This window comes from Nuphar pumila, chromosome 2, assembly GCF_984573655.1.
Source record: "Nuphar pumila chromosome 2, dmNupPumi1.hap1.1, whole genome shotgun sequence".
Classification (NCBI taxonomy): domain Eukaryota; kingdom Viridiplantae; phylum Streptophyta; class Magnoliopsida; order Nymphaeales; family Nymphaeaceae; genus Nuphar; species Nuphar pumila.
Genome location: NC_143250.1, coordinates 232,590 through 256,990, shown reverse-complemented (window position 1 = coordinate 256,990; position 24,401 = coordinate 232,590). Strand labels below are relative to the sequence as shown.

Sequence of the window (24,401 nt, the reverse complement as noted above, 5' to 3'; positions counted from 1 at the left end):
TTCTACAAATAGATGTTACCAAACATTGCTAGGACATTTCCGTATCTACATACGACAGAGGAAGTGTAAGAAGCAATAGTGGAGGCATATTTCAAGAAAAGAAATGTAGTAAAAAAGTATGAGATACTTGATAAAAATAAGAAAGTGTCATCAAGGGAGTAGGACCATAAGTTAGTACTATGTGGAAGTGGAACAGTAGAGATCATGGGATGAACTGTACTTTCTCAAATTGACTGTCCAACATGTGCAACCAAAAAAAATGAGACAAGTGAAAGGAGGAAGTGTTTGATTTCCAGTGGGAGCAGTAGAATATGAGGTCTTTAAGGTGAACATTCTTGGTGAAGAACCATCGCTAGGAACCACCTACTCTCTTCTTCTAAGAGAGAAAGATAGGAGGATGTTGGAGCCTAGCAATGAAACTAATGTTGATAGATTGGCTCTTGTGGGAGGCACATGTGAATCTAATTCTACATTTGGATGTAGAGGAGTATCCTCCAGTCGAAGAGGTCGAGGAGTGTAATGCTATGAAAAAGGCTGAGGAGTGTTTGGAAGCGATGAAAAAGATAAATTGAAATGCTGTCACTGTGGGGAGACTCATCACACCAAAGAAGATCGTTGGGAGTTCCATGCATCCAGTTCAAAGGATAAACAAGGAAAGGTCTCTATAAACGAACTAACTACCAAGACAAACCCCATGCCCCTAGGCAGCTCAGTAAGATTTGTTTCTTCACAGATCAAAAAGACACCTAACTTATCAGCTATTTATAGAAAGCTGCTCAAACTTTGGGGTATTACATTTTACCTCTGAATACAATTCAAATGCCTGCTTGAGGCATAAAATAAAATTTGTCTTTTTGTTATAAAAAAACTATTTCTATGTCATTTTGTGCTCTTTGTTAAACAAATCAACAATGAGTTCATTTTAGCCACTTTGACTAAACAAAGTTTAATTGAATGATTTTGACTAAACATGTCTTTAAAACATAAGTTATAAAAGCAGTCAACTAAACGTAATAACCAAAATGTTCAGTGGCTTTCTCTAAGTAGCTGGTAAGTTGGTGGCATTTTGTAAATTACTTTTAACAGAATTTTATCAAGGGTGAGGTTAAAGATTGAGGCTGCTGAAAACATTGATCATTCTTCACCTTTGACGCACCCATCTATCAGAAAAAGTTGAAATTTTAACTTGGACTTGCACCAAAGTTTGGAAATAAACCTTCTATCTAACGTGTTAGTGATGCAGCCTTCAATGGGTTTTGCTAACGGCAGTGAAGGCACGGCCACCTGATGCCGGCTGCAACCTCACGTGGCCTTGATGGAGGTTGTGAAGGCACGACGTTACACAGTCGTGAGTTGAACAGACTAAAAGATTAATACCCCACCCAGACGGTGAGGCTTGAATGTATTTATTTCAATGCCAAATGTCAATGACAAGTTGCTGGATAAAAAAATGAACGAAAGGCAAACAATGAACAGTAACAGTAGTAGAAAGTGAAGAAAAAAAAATGACAGGGAAACAAAGGGGAGCTGCTGAAAAGAGAACTGCGGTTATTCTTCAAAAAAGGAGTCCCTTCATGCAACCCTAGACAGTGCCTTTAAAGATGACCACTGGATCCGGGTCTCGGGTCCCAGACCCGGACCCATGAAGGCTTCAATTCGGGGCTGGATCGGTGTTGAGCCGGGCCTTTCCTCTTCTGGAGTAGGTGTGCATTATCTTACTGCATCGAGTCCACTCACCTGTGGTCGGATCCTGCTGCTGGATCCGATCGTCCATTCCAACTGGTGGGTCGGGTTCCCTAGTCGTGCTAGGGTCACACAGTACCGCCTGCTCTGCATCATTCTCCCCTGGTTGGGAAGAAGTCGACTGTGACGACTTGTTGTCCCCACAGTAAGCATATAGATCAGACACATTGAAAATCGGGGAAATGTTCCAATCGTTGGGCAGTTCCAAGAGGTAGGCATTCGGACCTAATCGACGTAGGACCTTGAATGGACCATATTGCTTAGGGCTCAGTTTACTATAAGTACCCACGGGGAAACGCTCAGGACGTAGGTAAACCCAAACAAACTGACCAACTTGAAATTGAATGTCGCGACGACCTCGGTCAGTGAAGGCTTTGTACGCTTCGTAACTCTCAACGAGTTTGGCCCGGACTTCCCTATGTATATCACGCATGTATTCAACGACATCAAAAGCGTCTGGAGTTGGGGCGGGGAGACCGGACACTGGAGCTAGATCGACGACATGAGTGGGCGACCGACCATAAACCAATTGAAAAGGCGACTTGCTCGTAGACCTATTGATGGAATTGTTATACGCAAACTCGGCTTGAGGCAAGACTAGATCCCAAGTTTTGACATTTTCCCCTACGAGAATCCGCAACAAGTTTCCTAAGGTGCGGTTCACAACTTCGGTTTGGCCATCGGTCTAGGGGTGGTACACACTACTGAACCGAAGCTTGGTCTTCAATAAGACCCATAACGATTTCAAAAAATGGCTCATAAAACGAGTGTCAAGATCAAAAGTGATCGTGTGAGGTAAACCATGAAAGCGGGTGACATCCTTGAAATAATAGGACGCTATTAAAGAGGCGTCGGTGGTCTGCTTACACGGGACAAAAATAGCTATTTTGGAGAACCGATCAACGACTAAAATTGAATCAAAATGATGTGGCGTTCTAGAAAGGCCCACGATAAAATCCATGGATACGTGCTCCCATGGTCGTTTAGGAATGGGTAATGGAGTATACATGCCACTATTCTGACGATGACCCTTAGACACTTGACACACATGACAACCTTGAATGAACTTGGCAACATCTTTGTGCATTTTGGGCCAAAAGTATCATTCATCTAACAGAGCAAATGTCTTATCATGTCCGAAATGCCCAGCTAACCCTCCCTCATATAATTCGGAAATCAACTGAAGCCTAAGGGAGAAATCAGGCATACATAATTTGTTCCCACGAAAGAGGTAACCATTATGAATACTAAAACGGGAGTCGATGGTGCGATATGAGGAGATGCACCCCTCCCAGACTTGCTGAAAATCAGGGTCTGTTGGGTATAACTCCTTGCACTGCTCGAACCTAATGACTTGCACTGACATGGTCATCAGAAGGTTGTTCTTCCTACTAAGAGTGTCAGTCACCTTGTTCAGAGTACCAGATTGATGGCGAGTCGAGAAAGTGTACTCTTGCAAGAAGCTAACCCACTTGGCATGACGAGCACTCAACTTCTTTTGACTATTCAGATACTTCAATGCCTCGTGGTTTGTATACAAGACAAATTCTTTATAAATAAGATAATGTCTCAAATAACGAAGGGCTTGTACAACGACATAAAACTCAACATCGTAAGTGGAATACTGGCACCTGGCCGGAGTCGACTTCTCACTAAAGAAGGCAATAGGTTTACGGTTCTGACTCAAGACCGCGTCAATTCCCACCTTGAAGGCATCGCACTCAACCTCAAAGACTGCACTAAAATCAAGAAGGGCTAAGACAGGAGCACTAGTCATTCTCTCTTTGATGATTGTAAAGGCCTTTCTCGCAGCCGGTGTCCAATGGAAACTAGCACCCTTTAGGCATTCTGTGATGGTGCTAAAGTTTCTCGCGAAACGTCGGTAAAAAGTGGCCAACTCGTGGAAACTACGGACCTCTCCTACAGTCTTTGGAGTAGGCCAATCTACAATCGCACGAACTTTCGCGGGATCTACCTTAACTCCATCAGATCACACAATGAAACCTAAGAACACGACACTGGATGTCATAAACTCACACTTTTTCGCATTGACATACAATTTTTCTCTCCTCAAAATTTCTAAGACCCGACGCAGGTGACTCAAATGATCGGACAAAGACGAACTATAAATCAAAATATCATCAAAATAGACAACGACAAACTTCCCTATACACGGACGCAACACTTGGGTCATTATGTTCATAAAAGTATTTGGGGCGTTAGATAACCCAAACGGCATGACTAACCACTCGTACATCCCATCACGTGTCTTGAATGTTGTTTTCCACTCATCCCCCTCTCATATACGAATCTGGTGATACCTGCTTTTTAAATCTATTTTGAAGAAAATGGAGACACCAGATAACATATCAAACATATCATCCAAACGGATGATGGGAAAACGGTATTTGACCGTGATGCAATTGATCGCACGACTATCAACACACATGCACATAGACCCATCTTTCTTAGGAGTAAGCAGGGCGGGTACTGCACAAGGGCTCACACTTTCACGAATAAAGCCCTTTTGTAGTAACTCCTGAACATGCCTCAACAACTCGGCATGCTCAGAGGGGTTCATGTGATATGCGGGGAGATTAGGGAGACTCGACCCTGGCACAAAATCAATCGCGTGTTGCACGACACGCATGGAAGGAAGCCCATCTGGAAGGTCATGTGGCATAATGTCGCTAAACTCTTCAATAAGGGGGGCGATGTCTGTAGGAACTGATAACGACGTACTCAACGACTTAGCCACCACAACATAACAATAACCATGCTCATGACAATGGTTCAAGAAAGACCGGTAGGATAGCCCCGCAAGCCGGGGAACTCGTTGAGGCTTATCTACCATGGGAAACCTCGTCTCCTTGATGGGGAGAAGGATTATCTTATGACCTTTAAATATGAACGAGTATGTGTTCCTACGACCATCATGAATGGTCTTGCGATCATACTGCCAAAGGGCGACCCAACAGGATGTGACACACGCTCATAGGGGCTACATCACACCACACCTCATCGTGGTAGTGCTCCCCCATGGAGAACCAAACTAAACAACGTTGGGTGATGGGAACCTCGTTTCCTTTCTTGAACCACGCCATCTTGTACGGGTGAGATAGTTTCTCTGTTTTCAGGTTCAAGGTAGACAATGTGAAAGTAACTTTAACAAGATACTACAGCCAATAGAACAATATTCTTGAAAATAAATACGTACACATACGCACAACAAGAACACTTGAAACACTTGTGCACAAAAGCACAAAACACGAACTCACAAATGTGCAAATGCACTCATAAGATTCATAAACAACAAAAGATTGGGCAATAATCCCAAAACCCTTAAAGAATACAAGAAATAGTGCCCATATATATAGGGCATTGAGAAGCCTTGGAAGGGGCTCCACATAGTCGTTGGAGGGGTCCATCGACTAGTGGGTTGGGCCCCTCCCAAGGCAAGTACAAAATTAAAAAAAGAAAAAGAAATTAAAGAAAAAGAAAAGAAATACAAGCATATTCACGAAAAAGAATGTGTAAAATGCCTAAACTACCCCTAAGACTAAAGATAGAAATATATATATTTTATATATATAATAGGTAGATACATATACATATATATATATATATAAAATATATATACTAAATTACAAGTTTGATTTACATAATTTAACACCCCCCCCTCAAACTTGGAGGATGACCGAGAGTTTGCCAAGGATGAAGTTGAACCGCGGAGCACATAAAGCTTTAGTAAAGAAGTCTGCCAACTGATACTCCGACGTGACATAAGGAAGGTCAATGACTCCTTTGAGATACGTCTCATGAACATAGTGACAGTCCATCTTGATGTGTTTAGGCCGCTCATGAAAAGTGTGATTTTTCGCAATGTAGATTGCACTCTTGTTGTCGCAACACAGCTTGGTGGGCCCTTCTATTGTGATCCTCATGTCTTCTAGCAACTGATGAATTCATACAATCTCCATGGTAGTAGTCGTCATAGCACGATATTCGGCTTCAGTTGAGGAGAGTGACACTTGTTGTTGCTTCTTGCATCTCCACGAGATTAGTGAGTCTCCTAAGAATACACAAAAACTAGTGGTGGAGTGACGGTTATTTGGGTCACCTCCCCAATCAGAGTCAGTATAAGCAATTAATTTTAAATCAGAAGAAGAGGACAAAAAAACTCCCTTATCTAGAGTACCCTTTATGTATCTTACGACTCGCAAGATGGCACTCATGTGAACTGATGTATGCGCATGCTGAAACTGGCTTGCAGTATGGACTGCATGAGATATATCTGGTCTGGTAATACTCAGATACATCAATGATCCTAAGTTGTTTGTAGGGTGTAGGATCCGAAAGAGGAACATCATCATCAATTTTCATCTTTGCCCCTACCACAGCAGAAGTTTCACAAACCTTCTCATCTGTAATACCTGATCTGTCAATGATCTCAGAAGCAAGCTTAGTTTGAGATAAAAAATACCTTCTACGAGAGTATGCTACTTCAATCCCCAAAAAGTAAGTTAGAAAACCCAAATCAGACATTTCAAATTTATCTTTCAAAATAGATTTTATACTCTTAACCCAGTTAGAATTACTTCCAGTGATGAGCATGTCATCCACATATAATAATAAGATCATAATCCCTGCATTGGATTTTCTAACAAATAGAGCGGTGTCAGTAAAGCAAGAAGAAAAACCATTTTCAATCATTACAGAATTAAACCTATCATACCAAGCCTTGGGGGCTTGTTTTAAACCATAAAGTGATTTTTTAAGACGAAGCACTTTTCCCTTGGGAAACTCCATTCCAGGTGGAGCATCTATATAAACTTCTTCGTTCAAATCGCCATTTAAAAAGACAATTTTAACATCCATTTGATAGATGTTCCACTTGTTGATAGAGGCAACAATTATAAGACATCGGACAGTGATCATACGAGCTACAAGAGCAAAAGTTTTCTCATAGTCAATACCATACTCTTGACTATATCTTTTTGCAACCAATCGAGTTTTATATCTCTTAAGAGATCCATCACTTTTAGTCTTTACTTTGAAAACCCATCTACATCCTATTATTTTCTTACCTTTAGGAAGATTTTGACACTCCCAAGTTTTGGCTTTTCTCAGAGCTTCAAGTTCATTATCCATTGTTGTAATCCATTAAGGGCACTTTCGTGATTCTTCAAAGTTTCTAGGTTCTATATAAGAATGAATGGCACTAAGATAGGCTCTATATTTAGGTGAAAAAGAGTTATAGGAAATGAACCTAGAAGGAGCTTTTCTAATTCTTTTGGTTCTACGGGGGATCACTTCACTCTGAGGAGCTCTTGGACTAGCATTATCATATCTTTCAAGAGCACTTCCAAAGGTGTTTCGGTCTCTATGACTATAGGTGATAGGATCTCTAGGTAATCCTTCATCAATAGGTTGATGAGATGAAGAGAGCAAGGGAATGTTTTTCTCAGTTTCAATATCACTAAGTCATTTTGATCCGACTCATCATCACTAGTATCATCGTTTTTATCTAGTAGAACAAATAGAAAAGAATAATCTACATTCTTATCATGAGATTCACAATTTTCGAAGCCACTAAAATTTTCCAAAAAACTCACATTTCTGGAAACATACAGTTTATCACTTTTGACATCATAGCAATGAAAACCCTTTTGGGTTTCAGAATAGCCAAGAATAGCACAAGGAATGGCCTTTGGAGAAAGTTTGTCATTTTTATCAGTAAGAACAAAAACATTTACACCCAAAGACCCTTAACCTGCTATAATCAGGTTCCTTTTCGTATAATTTTTCAAAGGGAGAAATTTTGCTTAAATTTTTTGATGAAAGTCTGTTTATGAGATAGACAGAGGTAAAGGCTGCCTCAGCCCAGAGATTCTTTGGAATGCTTTGTGAGATGATCAAAGTCCTAGTTGTTTCAATGATATGCCTATGCTTTCGTTCGGCTAACCCATTTTGTTGAGGGGTTTTCGGACAAGATTTTTGCTGAAGAATACCAAAACTTTCAAGATAACTCTTGAATTCATTTGAGAGGTATTCTCCTCCAGAGTCGGACCTAAAGATTTTTAGGCTTCCATTGAATTGATTTAAAATCATCATATGAAAATTTTTAAAAGTTGAAAAAACTTCATGTTTATGTTTAACAAAATAAATCCAACAAAACCTAGTGTAGTCATCCACAAAAATCACATAGTATAAAAATCCTCCCTTAGATATCACAGGAGCCGGACCCCATACATCAGAATCGACAAGTTAAAAAGGTTTTGTCGTAAACATGAATCTTTGAGGAAAAGGCAAACACTTCATCTTCCCAAGAATACATTCATTACATAAAAAATCACTTTTACAAAGATGTTTAATAAAAGGCAAATAGGAGATTTTAACAATATTGGGATGACCCAATCTCTTATGCCATATATGAATATCTTTGTTTTGAACAACATTACAAAATTGACTCTTGGGAACTTGAAGAAAATCAACGTAGTAGAGGTCTCCTCTCCTATAGCCTTCCCCAATCAATCTCCCGGACTGGCGATCCTCTATCCAACATTTATTAAAAGAGAATTTTATATCGCAACCATGGTCCGAGAGTTGGGAGACGAAAAGAAGATTTAAATTTAGTTTTGGGATAAGATGAATTTTTGGAACAAAGAAATCTTGTTTTTCAAAATTGCCTATTCCTTTGATTTCAAGAGGTGTTCCATCCGCAGTTGAGACAAAGGATGGAAGAGAATTTTTAGAAAAAATTAAAAAAGAGCAAGTACTTGGTGTCACGTGAAAAGATGCCCCAGAATCTAAAAGCCAAGATGTCTTACCGGGAGGGGAGGAAAAGATGCCCCAGAAATATATATTTTAAATATATAAAATATATATTTCATATATAATTTATATATATAAAAGAAGATACATATACATATATATATATTTCATATATGTATATGTATTCATCTACTTGTATATATAAAATATATAATTAAAAACACACAAAAACCAGTGGAGTGACGATTATTTGGGTCACCTCCCCAGTCAGAATCAGTATAAGCAATTAATTTTAATTCAGAAGAAGATGATAAGAATACTCCCTTGTTTAGTGTGCCTTTATGTAACTCATAATCCGCAATATGGCACTCATGTGAACTGATGTTGGTGCATGTTGGAACTGACTTGCAGTATGAACTGCATGAGAGATATCTGGTCTAGTAATACTCAGATACATCAAAGATCCCACAAGTTGTCTGTAGGGGGTGGGATCGGAGAGAGGAATACCATCATCAATCTTCATTTTGGCTCCTACTTTAGCAGAAGTTTCACAAACCTTATCATCTGTAATACCTGACCGATCAATAATCTCAGAGGCAAGCTTAGTTTGAGATAAAAAAATACCCTCTATGAGAGTAAGTTACTTCAATACCCAAAAAATAAGTTAGAAATCTCAAATCAGACATTTCAAACCTATCCTTCAAAATTGATTTTATGCTTTTAACCCCTTTAGAATCACTTCCGGTTATAAGCATATCATCCACATATAAGAGCAGAATGACAATCCCTGCATTGGTTTTTCTAACAAATAAGGCAGTGTCAGTGAAACAGGAAGAAAAACCATTTTCTAACATTACGGAGTTAAATCTATTATACCAAGCCTTAGAAGCTTGTTTTAAACCATAAAGTGATTTTCGAAGACGAAACACTTTTCCTTTGAGAGTCTTCATTCCTGGTGGAGCATCCATATATACCTCTTCATTCATATCACCATTTAAGAAGACGTTTTTAACATCCATTTGATAGGTGTTCCATTTGTTGATTGAGGCAACGGTAATGAGACATCGGACAGTGACCATTCGGGCCACAGGGGCAAAAGTTACTTCATAGTCAATCTCGTATTCTTGACTATATCCCTTTGCAACTAATCAAGCCTTATATCTCTCAAGAGATCCATCGCTCTTAGTTTTTACCTTAAATACCCATCTACACCCTATTGCTTTCTTACCCTTAGGAAGATCTTAGAACTCCCAAGTCTTTGCCATGTTGAGAGCTGAAAGCTCACATTCCATTGCTTTCAGCCATTTATCATTCTTTTTCGAATCTTCGAAGTTTTTGGGTTCTATATAGGAATGAATGAAGCTACGGCAGGCTCTATGTTTAGGAGTAAATGAATCATATGAAATAAACCTAGAAGGCATCCTTCTACTTCTCTCAGTTCTTTGTAGGTTTTCATCATTTGTTGAATTGGACCCACTAGGTTCACTGAATTTTTCAATTGCACTCCTAAAATTGTTTTTATCTCTATGGGTATATGTTATAGGATCTCTCAATGCTCCTTCACTTCTATGTTGGGAGATAGGTGGATGGGAAGAGCCATCTTCTTTATCATTGACGTCATTATGAATGAAATCGTCATCACTATCATCACTATCATCATCATGTGCTAACATTTCAAACAAAAAGGAGTAATCCATGTTTTCTTCCAAGGGTTCACTCCTTTCAAAACCATTAACATGTTCCATAAAACTCACATTTCTGGAAACATATAGCTTGTCATTCTCAATATCATAACAACGAAACCCTTTTTGGGTTTCAGAATATCCAAGAAAAGCACAGGCAATGGCTTTTGGCAAAAGCTTGTCATTCTTGTCAGTAAGAATGAAACATTTGCAACCAAAAATTCTCAACCGACTATAGTCGGGTTCTTTGGTATACAATTTTTCAAAAGGCGAGATATTGTTCAAGTTTTTAGAAGGTAGTTGATTTATCAGATAGACAGATGCTAAAGCCGCTTCAGCCCAAAAACCTTTTGGGATGTTTTGAGAAACAAGTAATGTTCGAGTTGTCTCTATTATATGTCTATGCTTTCTTTCGGCTAATCCATTTTGTTGAGGGGTTTTGGGACAAGATCTTTGGTGAAGAATACCATGACTTTCAAGATAATTTTTGAATTCACTTGAAAGGTATTCTCCACCAGAGTCTGTTCTAAAAAATTTTAGATTCTCATTAAATTGATTTTTAATCATCATATGATAGGTTTTAAAAATTGAGAAAACTTCATATTTGTGTTTAAGAAAACAAATCCAACAATATCTCGTGTAGTCGTCAACAAAAATGACATAATATGCAAAGCCTCCTTTTGATAGGACGGGTGCTGGTCCCCATACATCCGAATGGATAATTTCAAAAGGTCTTGTTGTAAACATAGATCTTTCACAAAAAAGCATTTTTTTCATTTTCCCAAGAATACAGTCATTACAAGTTAAATCACTTTTACATAGACTTTTAACAAAAGGTAAATGAGAAATTTTTGCAATATTTGGATGTCCAAGTCTCTTGTGTCACACATTAATATCCTTTTGTTTGACAACATTACAAAACGGGTTCTTTGGAATTTGAAGGGAATCAACATAGTATAAATCGCTCTTCCTAGAGCCTTCCCCAATCAATCTCCTGGACCGGCGATCCTATATCCAACATTTGTTAGATGAGAACATTATCTCACACCCATGATCCGAGAGTTGAGAAACAGAAAGCAAATTTAAGTTTAATTTGGGTATAAATCTAATTTTTGAAATAAAGAACCCTTGTTTTTCAAAATTTCATATTCCTTTTACTTCAAGAGATGTTTAATCTGCAGTTGAAACAAAAGATGAAGAGGGATTTTTTTAGTATTCGGAAAAAGAACTAAAACTTGGGGTCATGTGAAAAGAAGCACCCGAATCTAAAAGCCAAGAGGTCTTACCAAGAGGAGAAGAGGTTGACATGGCGGCTCCGGAAATAGCCCCTTTTAAAAGAGGTTGAAGTGCATCCACGATTTGTTGCAATGAAAGAGCTCGATTTGAAGATGACGAGCACTCTTCCTTTTGAGGTTGGGATATAGTAGCCATGGCAAGTAACTTTTTCCACTTTGGGCAAATAGGCTTGATATGCCCCGGTTCCTTACAAAAATGACATAAAAGCTTGCTATAATCCTTCTTCGCTCCTTGACCACTTGAGTTTTGATTCTTGAAGTGAGGAGGCTTGTAGGTCCTTAAGTTGCTCCCTGGTCTTGAGACGGCATTAACTCCTTCATTTTCTTCATTATAGGAAGGTGTAGCTAGAACACTTGGGTTGTTTTTGCTTATACCCATACGAGTCTTTTCCCCACTTAGTTTAGTAATTACATCTTCAAGAGAGGGGGAAGTGAAGGCGGATAAAAGAGAAGATCGGATTTGTTCGAATTCAGGCCTAAGCCCATTCAAAAAATTAAAAAATCTATCTTCTTCCAATTGTTTATAACGAAGCTCTATGGCTTCTCCACTCCACTTGGGTTCGAGCATAACAAGCTCATCCCCAATAGAAGAGAGTTCGGCAAAATACTTCATTATAGTCATCTCTCCTTGACGAAGAGTTAGAGCTCTCTTTTGGAGGTAATATTTATGAGACAGGTCCCTAGAGGTGTACATCTTCTCAAGGTACTCCCACGCTTGAGAAACCTTCTTAAACTTGATAATATTGGTGTTAATTCTTGTTTCTATGGATGAGAAAATCCATGAGAGGATTTTAAAATTCCTCATCTCCCATTCTTCATGCTTTTTGGTGCAGGCTTCAAGAGCCTTGGCTCTTTCTTCGCCTTCAAGCATTTTTATTTCTCCTTTCTCCATCAAGGTTATCTTTGGCTTCGGTCCGGGAGTCGAGCCTTGAACATAACCCCAAAGCCCTTTTCCTTTAATATGAGCCTCCATGTTTCTGACCCAGACGTGATAGTTGGACCCATTGAGTTTGAAGCCGAGAGAAAAATGAGAGTCTTTTTCACCCATTAGATGTAATATCCGGAAATTTTTAAGTTCTTTTTTTTATAATATTGTGAAATTCTTGAATTTCATGCCAATATAGAATCCTAAATTCTTTAAAAATGAATGTTTGAATATATTCGTAAGACTTAAGGGGTTTAATTATGTTAAAATGTAGTAAATTTAAACCCTACACATTTTAGGATATTAGAGACAATTCTAAGAAATGTCTAATTGAAAACGTTTTTCTTAAAAAGAAAAATTTTGATTTTTCTTTAAGTAAAAATTTTTAAATAAAGTAATTTAACAAAAGTAGATTGTAAAAATATACATATTAATATGCTTAATAAGTTGGAATTAGCTTATATTCAATTCCTTTACATTTTCACATGATTTGTGGTTATATAAAACAAAAACAATTTTTAATTAGAATTTTATGGTTATTTAATTATAGTTTAATAAAATAGATTTTTTTTATTTATAAATTAAACCCATTTTATTATTTTAGTAGGAGCCAATAGGTGGGCCGTCCCATCCTATGTGGCATCTTATTTCCAATTTTATCCTTTGGAAATAAAGGTTTGGTGATTTTCAAGTTATTTAAAGCATGAAAAGTCAAAGTGGAGATCAAGGGCTCCAAATGGCTTTCATTAAAGTGATCAAGGGCTGGAATTAATTGCAGCCCATAACCTAACTAATGAGGGGTTATAAAACCCTCTCATAGCCCACACCCCCTTCATTTGGGCTGAAAAAAAAAAGTTGTGGAGCTTCTCTCTCCACCAAAAACTCTCTCCTCTCTCTCTTCTCTTTCCCTTCTCTTTTTCCCTTTTCTTTAAGTTTTTTTTTTAGCTTCTTGAGTGCAAGATCCAGACTTCAAGGGGTGTGGGGAGGTCATCTAAGGTCCCCACCTTGCTGGAAGAAGGAGCTGATCGGACGGATCGTGCAAAAGGATCCATCCAACCATCAAAAAATGTTTTATTCAACAAAATGTAGGGTTTCTATGCTTTTCTTGCAAGAACGGAGTTCTTGGCATGAATTTTGATATTTTTTCATGAGTTTAGATCATGATCAAACCCTCCTAATTGTGGGTTTGACTCAGATCTAATGATCCATGGCAAAAACATGTTTTCCCCTAAAGAAAACCATTTTTGAAATCGGGTTTATCATAAAAATCGGTTTCTTAGAAATAGATTTGTAAAATATATTTGTATTTGATTTATTCTATGATTTTTATGCAAATATTAGTTTGGATTGATAGATTATGAATTGTTCCATCTACTGTGAATATTTTAGAATTTTCGAAATTTTATTTCATGCGTATTTCCTATTTCTTTTAATTTTTCTTGGGATTCGGGTGACTCGGTTTGATTCACCCAAATGCAAATCTCGAAATTCCAGGTTTTGACGAACAGATTGTTGCGTTGGAAAGCTAACTCCATTGTGCATCTACTGTAGAAATTTGGGCTTTGTTCATGAACCGAGCACGTCTCTGTGACAGTCGAAACAAAAACTGATAGGTTTGTAGTAAAACATGCATAACTCCCTCAAACGGAGAAGTTTTTACAAACGGGTTGCGGCTATGGATAGCTGACAACAATTCCTATATACTGTAAAAATTTCAGCTCTGTTCATGGAGCCAAAAAAATTCTATGAGATGTGTACCAGTCGGACAGAGTTAAGAAATTGGAAAAAAATAAATTAAGGCTCAAAGGGTGCATAGTATATATGTTTTTATTCAATTTCTTTATAGAATTAGTATGCATTACGTGAATGATTATGCAGGTCTGATTTTATGCAATCTTATATGATTATGACATGAATTGTAAATGAAAGGTTACACGTTAAAGATTTAAGATCAAAAAGTCCAATGAATACAAGTTTATGTTTTAAATTCTAAAAATGTGTTGACTACATGTATGTTCATGATATCGTGATGATATCATTGTTTCATTGATATAGATGTTCATATATGTTCTCCTTATTGCATTGGTCATATACATGCATATGCCTTATGATGTGTGAAAATGAATAAGATATTTATGTTACGCATGTGTTCAAGTGTCTGTTACAAGTTTAATTAAGTGATTTTGTCCAATGCTTTATAAGAATGCATCCATGACCATAAAGTGGTTTAAGTTTAATGTTGCATAAAAAGTATGATTGTAATCAAGTAATCATGTGACATTAAAACCCAAGATATTTGTTGGGAGAGTAGCAAATGATACAAAACTTCGTGGGGCAAGTCTGTTATGGGCACGGAAGGTTGTTCCTCCCCTCCCACGATTTTAGGGGGAAAACCTCTGCATGAGGAAAAAACTGATGCATCGGGTTGAAAGGTGTTGGGAATCTCTCTCGTATTAACGTCCCTCACCCTGTCTTAGTGAATGGACCTGACCAGGCTAAAGTCACCCATGTATGTAAAACACGTCATGTGTCATGGTCCTGATCTGAAAATGTTTGCCTATGTCGAATCAGCAGGGCTAAGAAGTGATAACTTAAATGGTGTGTGCATTAATTTGGCATCGCATGCATCATTTAATTAAGAAAATGTAACTAAAGATAAGAAAATATGCATGCATTGAAAGAGCTTCTGCATATGGTAAGTCATTCATACTATCTGTTCATGCATGGTGTATTTTAAATGTATGGATTTATGTTTTTCTGTTATATATGAAAATTCTAAACATGCATGAGTTGTTGTATGATTGTTTAAGTTAAATTAAATGTTAAACCATGAAATTTCTATTGAAATCTTTGTCTTGTTATTCTGTCTTACAAGTTTAGCATATTTACTCTACTGAGACATGTTGTCGGCCCTATATGGTTTAATATTTTTCAGGTAATGAGTAGGTACTTACGTGCGAAGGCGGAAAGTTGCGACGGGGACTGAGCCTACCTTTCCTCTGCTTCATGAAATCTGAACTCTGATTTTTACATTAATTCAATTCAAGGACAAATGTGATTAATTTGGATATTTGTGAAACCTAAATATTATTTCATGCATAGTTAATGTATGGTTGCAAGCATTCATATGAAATAGCACGCCAAGTTTTATGCCCAATGTGTTTTTCCGCTATTAACTGCTAAAAGATTTAAATGTATTTCAAAAAAAAAATCCACCAATTTCGGGTTATAAAAATTGGGGTGTTACATTAGAGAGGAGAGATGATGAAAAAGAATACGTACCACAAAGGATTTTTAGACCTTTATTGATAGAAGAGTCTTCTAAAATATTGGATGAACAATCTACTTCAATCACCAAAAAAATCGAGGGCATGCTTTTCGAGGCACCCGAAAAAGTGAGAATTCACACGATCCTTTTTTTTCTCCAACCTTGCTCTGATACCATGTGAAGAATCATTGCAAACAATCAAGTTTTCAAATAACCTGATACTTCAAATACTCAATACACAAAATAAATGCAAGTGTTTATAAGCTTTACACCACAAAAGAAGTGCAATAAATGCACAGTGATTATAAGCTTTACACCAAAGAAAGTGCAATAAATGCACAGTATTTATAAGCTCAATGAGACAACTCCTTACTCTAATACATACATACAATGGGCTCACATAGCCCTTATTTATAAGCAAACTTAAGAGACGTTGGGCTATTCCCAACAGCTCTTATTAGAGACGTTGGGAATCAGCCCAACGTCTATCTATATTTTTAAAACTGTGTACACAGTCAATGGCTGACTGTTGTACACTGTACACAGTCAACAAAAACATTATATAAAAAAAACAAAAATAAGAAATGAAAAAATTACAAAAATAAAAAAATAAAAAGAAGGAATTACAATCATATTCAAAAACATGAATATGCGTAAAATGTAAAAATGACTAAAATACCCCTACAGCCAATACAATAAAGAAATATATATTTTATATACACAAGTAGATGAATACATATACATATATGAAATATATATATGTACATGTATCTTCTTTTATATATATAAAATATATATAGAAAATACATTGTCTTATAAATTACAATTTAACAATAGCGGCTCCGGAAACGCCTCCCTTGAGAAGAGGTTGCAATGCTTCTACGATTTGTTGAAGAAAAAGAGACTCACTTGATGATGAAGGTTGTTCCTCCAATTGGGATGCCATAGCCGTTGCAATTAATTTCTTCTATTTAGGCCACTGCCCTAGTTCTTTACAAAAATGGCAATTCAATTTGCTATAGTCTCTTTTGCCGTACCGATCATTTTCTCTTTGACCTTGGTTCTTGAAATGAGGAGGTATATAGGTCTTCACATTATTCCCCGGTCTTGACACGGCATCAACCACTTCACAATCTTCTTGAGTAGAAGAGGTAAGAAGAATGCTAGGATTATTCTTGCTAATCCCCATACGGGTTTCTTCACCACTTAACTTAGTGATTACATCTTCAAGTGAGAGAGATGTAAAGGCGGAGAGAAGAGAAGACTGAACTTGTTCAAATTCGGGTCTAAGACCATTTACAAAGTTGAAGAACCGGTCTTCCTCAAGTTGTTTGTGCCTTAATTCGATAGCTTCTCCACTCCATTTTGGTTCAAGGATGGCAAGCTCGTCCCAAATAGAAGAGAATTCGACAAAGTACTCCCAAATGGACATCTCATTTTCTTGGAGGGTCAAAGCCCTCTTTTTTAGATAGTACTTATGAGATAAGTCTCTTGAAGTGTACATTTTCTCAAGATACAACCAAGCTTCGGAAGCTTTTTTAAACTTGATGATATTGGTGTTTATCTTGGTCTCAACGGATGAAAAATCCAAGATAAGATCTTGAAGTTCTTCATCTCCCATTCATCATGCTTTTTAGAATATTCTTCAAGAGCCCTGTGTCTTTCTTCCCCTTCAAGGATCTTAATATCCCCTTTGTTAATGATGGTGATTTTGGGTTCCAATTCCGATATTGAGCCATGAACGTAACCTCAAAGCCCATTTCCTTTAATATGGGCTTCCATATTACCGGCCCAAACATGATAGTTTAAGTCATTAAGTTTAAACCCAAGAGAGAAGTGTGAGTCTTTTTCGCCCATTAGAGAGGAAAGAAGGCAAGAAATAATACGTACCTCAAATATTTTTCGTGTCTTTCTTAATAAAAGAGACTTCTAAAATATTGCTCGAAGAAGGTGATCTACTTCAAACTTCAAAATTTTGAAGGCACACTTTTCAAGGCACTCAAACGGAGGAGACTCGCAATTCTTCTTCTTTAACAAGGCTCTGATACCATGTGAAAGTATCGTTAACAAGATACTACAACCAATAGAACAATATTCTTGAAAATAAATAGATGCACATGCGCACAACAAGAACACTTGTGCATAAAACACGAACTCACAAATGTGCAAATGCACTCATAAGATTCATAAACAACAAAAGGTTGGGCAATAGTCCCAAAACCCTTAAAGAATACAAGAAATAGTGCCCATATATATAGAGCATTGGGAGGCCTTGGAAGGGGCTGCACATAGTCGTTGGAGCCCCTCCAACGATCACAAATGTGACCGTTGGAGGGGTCCAACGAATAGTTGGTTGGGCCCCTCCCAAGGCAAGTACAAGATTAAAAAAAGAAAAAAAATTTAAGGAAAAAGAAAAAAGAAAATACAAAAGAAATACAAGCATATTCACGAAAAAGAATATGTGCAAAATGCCTAAACTACCCCTAAGACTAAAGATAGAAATATATATATTTTATATATATAATAGGTAGATACATATACATATATTATATATATGTATATGTATTACCTTATATATATATATATATATATATATATATATAATATATATACTAAATTACAAGTTGGATTTACATAATTTAACAGACACAACGCTCTCGGACACCATGTTCTCACAAGCACCGGTGTCGATAATAACATCGCATGCGTGGCCCTCACAGTTGCACCGGGTTCTAAAGAAGTTGTTCCGCAGCCATTTTGTGGGGGTCGACTCACGAGGTGCGGTCAGAACATGACGGATGGATAATAGATTTTCGACGTTGTCGTCGAACTCTACGACTTCCCTCTCATCCTCATCTTCGACCAAAGACTCACTCTCAGATGTTGACTCAACAATACCTTCGACGAGATGGATGTTCTTGCTCATAGTGGGACACCTAGATGTGACATGCCCTAACTCCTGACACCTAAAACAACAGATGGTAGAATCACTAGGTTTGGCTTTAGACTGGGCATTAAATGCGGGTCCAGACGGGTCAGGTTTGCTAGGTTCTGCTCTAGGGGTAGACTTTGAGTCCTCCTTCCTAGGGGAGCTTGCTCCCTTGGTTGAGAAACTCGACTTGGGTCGACTGGACCGTTCACTACGGGAGGTCCTATAGTCCTGCCTCATTTTCAACTTTTCCTCGATGTTCATGACATAACTGCTTGCCTGATCTAATGTTTCAACTGTGATACAACTAAAGTCGTCAGAAATGACAGGATGGAGACCAGAAATGTACCTCGTGACCTGCTGGCGGGCAGTTTCCTCGATCTGCACCCGTAGAGAAAGACGATGGAACTCGGCAGTGTACTCCGCCACAGTTCGAGTGCCTTGACGCAGGGTCAGGTACTCCTTGTAGGCTCTCTCGACGTGATTTGAAGGCACGAATTTTGACTGTATCTATCTCTGCATCTCCTCCCACGACTATACACGCTCTAGTCCATGTCGCTCTCTCGATCGTTGCAACTCCACCCACCATGTTTGTGCTAGTTCTCTCAACTGAGTAGACGCTAGAGAGACACGACGATGCTCAGCTACGGTGTGGTAGTCAAAGAAAAATTGCACGACATAAGACCAGTCGAAGAACCGCTCTACGTCGAACCGCCCTGCAAACTCTGGAAGGTCCAGCTTCACCCCATAAGTAGAGGGGTGCTCAGGTGCTCTCTGCTGACGAGCCTCTACCATTCCTGCAGGATACTCGTTCCAGAAAGTGTCATCATCCCACACTGCTTCATTATCCTCTATGCGGTACTGCTCGCTTGGGTGTTGGTGCTGACGAACTCCACCGAGGGGTGACTGACGCTCAGGTCACGCCGCTCCCTGCTGAAACTGTCGCGGCCTGGTTTGCCCACGGGTGGGGGTCGCTGTTGCACTGGTATATAAGGAGGTCCCACTAAAGGTGGACGGGTTTGTTGGGTCTCTGGCTCTAAGTGGGTAGGAAATGGGTAATACGGGTTTGGGTTATGATAATGGTGTAGGGTCGGGCGAGGAATTGGGTTTTTGGATCGGGAAGGGGTTACTAGGTTGGTTTGAGTTCGGGTATCGGGTTGGGTTGGTATAGCACTGGGATGATTCGCCCGACTGGATATGGATCGGGCCTAATCCTAAACTACTCGTCGAACCCAGATTTGGATAGGTCGGGTTGGGGATCGAGTTGTGGGGGTAAAGGGCTTGGTTTGAACTCGATCCACGGTCCATATGATTATGGGTCTGGTTTTGACCCAGCTCAAGATCAAGCTGGAGTGTCGCCTGGGTCTGATACAAGTTTGGGTCGGTAGGAGATCCATTTTGGGGTTCAAAATTCACGGGTTGGGTCCAGATTTGGAGCGAACGGCGAACCAAACCCAACTGGGTAGGCTGGGTATAGGGTTGCAAGACCCGGACCCGCTCTCGAGAACCCAAAGGGTGGTCCTCGGTAATAAGGCTCGGACCCGATTAAAATAAGTTCCTGACCGGTCCCTGAGGGGTCAGGTCCGGACCACAGGGGATCGATCCCCTTAGTCTTTGAGTTTCCTGCGACCGCACCCCCGCGCGGGCGCTGGGAGGGTTGACAGACCCATCCCGACGCGAGCTGACATGCCCACGGGCAGATCCGACGTCACACTCGGGCCACGCAGGCCGGGTCCAGCCTGCATTCCCAGGTGCATGGGTCGATGCCGGACCTACGGGTTCACGCCAGTGAGGGAAGGATCTCCAAGCGGTCCCGGGGTTGGCTGCGTCGCAGTCGCACCAGGGTTCAGGGTTGGCATACCTTGCTGGAGCGTCTCTTGATAGGCAGTTCGGCACAGACCTTGCCCAAAACCCTCCAGCGATACCGCAGGCTGAGGACCCAGTTGGGTTGGGTCGATCGTTGCAGCCGTGATGATGCTTATTGCACCATCGCCCACTGTGGTACCCACTGGTTTGGTTGTCGCCGAGTTCGACCCTGTCGTCGATTCTATGGCGACGAGTCGACCGTCAATCCCATCCAACCTCTTTGTGATCCCAACCATTTCTTTGTTCATGTGCAGCATATTCTCTTGCATTTTTGTCATGATCTCCATCATGCACATCATTGGGTCTTCGGTACCGACTTCTTCCCATTCTTTGCCGCGTGCCGGATTCGTTCCTCGCCTCTTGAGCCATGCGGCTGCCTAAGGAGGATGTTTGGGCTCTGATACCAAGTTGATGCAGCCTTCAATGGGTTTTGCTAACGGCAGTGAAGGCACGGCCACCTTATGCCGGCTGCAACCTCACACGGCCTTGATGGAGGTTGTGAAGGCACGACGTTACACAGTCGTGAGTTGAACAGACTAAAAGATTAATACCCCACCCAGACCGTGAGGCTTGAATGTATATAAATGCCAAATGTCAATGACAAGTTGCTGGATAAAAAAATGAAAGAAAGGCAAACAATGAACAGTAACAGTAGTAGAAACTGAAGAAAAAAAATGACAGGGAAACAAAGCGGAGCTGCTGAAAAGAGAACTGCAATTATTCTTCAAAAAAGTAGCCCCTTCACATAACCCTAGACAGTGCCTTTAAAGATGACCACTGGATCCGGGTCTCGGGTCCCGGACCCGTGAAGGCTTCAATTCGGGGCTGGATCGGTGTCGAGCCGGGCCTTCCCTCTTCTGGAGTAGGTGCGCGTTATCTTACTGCATCGAGTCCACTCATTTGTGGTCGGATCCTGCTGCTGGATCCGATCGCCCATTCCAACTGGTGGGTCGGGTTCCCTGGCCGTGCCAGGGTCACACAGTACCGCCTGCTCTGCATCAGTTAGACTTTATCTTTTCGTGTCATCTTGGTTAAGTGAGAACTCTACTATTTACTTGATTAAGATAAAATGTATGACACAGGCCGAAGAAGAAATTTGCCAAAATAATGAGCTCTTGCTAGAAAAATATGCATATGAAATTATCAAGATCTTATGGAACTCCAAGAAAAAAGAGACTTTTAAAACAAAACATATAGATAGTCCTCAGCCTCTGGCAGACAAGACAACCTATGACACAGCTAAAGAACATGAAAACACACTGTTTTGTGAGTAGTTTCCAATTAGCATATAAGGTAACACAACAGGTAGTAAAATGGAATATCCTGTGATACAACAGGGAGTAAAATAGAATATCCCCGTGAGTTTCTGACAACAACTTCTACAGTTCTACTACAGATATGATTCCTAGTGGCATAATTGGAACATTGACCAATTACCAGGAGCCACAGAAGCATTTGCTGAACAGCAAAAGGCAAAGGTGCAATGCCATAGGACATTTTTAGTATTCAAATAATACAAGCACAAATTTTGCCAAAATCTGTTCATCAGGATTACAAATATTTTCAGGAAAGGCCAGACATGAAAACTTCAAAATTCAGATAAGCTAATTAAATCAACAGACGTAATATTGATTTTGCTACCATCAGGTGGTAGAGCAACTGATGCAGAAGTTTAATTGCTGATGCAGACATGAACTTACAATTCCTCTACAGGAATATTGATTTATAATGCAAAGAAAACACAACTGGGAGAAATATCCACAGGATCTTCATGGTTCCAATAGTCCTTAAGAAGTTTTAAAACAAAAAATGTTTGGCATATGGATAGCCATAAACAGTAGAAGAATCATATAATCACATAGAAAACTATGAACAGCAGACAATGTGAGCAAAGAAGCACATGTTATTATAAGTTATAACAGAAACCTAACCATAACAACTATCTTAAAAAACAAAACACTACAGAATTGCCTCATACAAAAGATTTTTGAACGCAAAGCACATACCTGCTGCTCAGTGTCTTCATGATCTAGATGTGACAAGTATATAAGTGTTTCTCTCATAATCTGCAAAGTACAAAAATTATATACAAAACAACCAGAAAAATGTCTACAAAAAAATTTATAACTACATAACAGTTAAAGTAGAAACAACAGCATGATAAATAATCTGAGTAATCTGCAATATAGTGCAACCCTAATGACTAAACTTAGCAATAGAAGAAGTAAATAAAACAGATCCTCATTTTATTAAACAGAATATTTGAGACCCAAATATAAAAGAATAAAGGGCTATGATGATCAGAATTGAATAACAAGTTTCCAAGATCTTGTTAGTCCAACCTTATACTGAACAAGAACATCATTGTCTTTCATAGTTTCGCGGACAATGTTCCCATTTTCATCCTCTACAATGAGAACCTCTTCAGGTTTTGCCATACGGCAGATCATAAGCATTCTCAGCTTAGACATTGGACCAGAATATAACTGACGCCTCTGTGAAAGTTGTGAACCAAGACCATCAACCATACCAGAGAGTAAAGGTACCTGCAATTACATGGTGTTGAGTTGGCAAAATTAATGACACAAATTGTGATTTAACAAGATTCAAGATGAAATTTTGGGCATATACTAACATGAAAATAAATGCTCTTTTCTGAAGCTCTTTGGATGGAAGCTGATCCATGGAACATTAAAATAAGGTTGCTCATGAGCAAACGTAGGTAGTGGAAGATGCATATAATAAAGGACCACGCAGAACAAAAATAAAGTTGTGTATGGGACAAGCACAGAATGTGCAAGATACATATAAGGGCCTATAGTTGTCAGCACCATAGAAGTAAATATTAACAGTATAAGATGGTTTATTAAAAGAATACAAACTAAAGAAGGAATAACCCAAAATCCATAAAGGCAATAACAGAATGACTTGCTCCCAAGAACTTCCTTGTCAAGCCAGTGAAACTCGAAGACATGGGGATAAATAAAAAGAACGGATTATACTTAAAATCATTTGCTCTCCAATGCAGCCATTAAATCTGTCAAAATGTATAGGGCTCATTTCCATGTACTAATTAGCCAAATTTTTGCTCAATTCACAATAAGCAGCCAAAAACATCTTTATATGAAATTTCAATTTTCCCTTATTCCCAAATATATAGCAATTTTTCGTTTATTGACTTGCAAAAACTCAAAAGTTTTAAATTTCAGTCCACAAGGGATATTATTGCCATAGCCCAGAATATCATTAGATGTAACCTTTGATGAAGTAACTAAGTAACGCCCCACCAAAAATTTTCCATGATAATAATTATTTGAATGCTTCTCATGAAACCCATTCAAGGAGTTGAAGGTAATGATTTTGGGGGAAATGAGTATGATCTTATCGTTATTTCAGCTAATGCAGATGAAGAACTTGAACATTTTTAGAAGATAATATACTTGTAGAGAATCAAAACACAATGAGGGACTAAATTCTAATAAAATTGATGAAGCAAAACATGTGCAGCCAGCCGATGATCAAGCATAGCCAACTTTCAATCATATAGGCATCTCTCATTCAACTCAGTTGGAAGGCCAATAATAGAGCGTGTGTACGTCAAAAGATCTAAGGATCGAGAAGGAAAATCCACAACAATAGAAGGCAGAGAAAAGCAAAGAAACCAAACACAAAAGAATTAAAAATGTAATATCTCGTAAATTTTCCTGATATGTTTCAAGTTCGAAAATATAATTTTTAATTCAATAATTATATTTAATGTCAAAAAATAATAAATAATTAAATATGGGCTCACATCAATATGGGTTTGGACATGGCTTAGGGCCCATTGAAGAAATTCATACATAATGTGTAATACCTGTGATTTTTATTCATTTTTTACTTTTAAATTCGAGCGAATTCAAGTTAAAATTAGGTTAAA

At 38.8% G+C, this 24,401-nt stretch overlaps 1 protein-coding gene across 3 annotated transcripts in view; it reads right to left on the bottom strand.

The window, feature by feature from the left end:
• Positions 1 to 24,401, bottom strand: part of LOC149844350 (protein EXPORTIN 1A-like) — a 73,911-nt gene that overhangs the window by 16,449 nt on the left and 33,061 nt on the right. For all 3 annotated transcript variants that reach the window (XM_089994282.1, XM_089994278.1, XM_089994284.1), the window contains 2 exons: positions 22,825 to 23,028; positions 22,489 to 22,548 (listed from right to left, as the gene is read on the bottom strand). In XM_089994282.1, the coding sequence (XP_089850408.1) occupies positions 22,489 to 22,548; positions 22,825 to 23,028 (264 nt within the window). The remainder of the gene's footprint in view (positions 1 to 22,488; positions 22,549 to 22,824; positions 23,029 to 24,401) is intronic.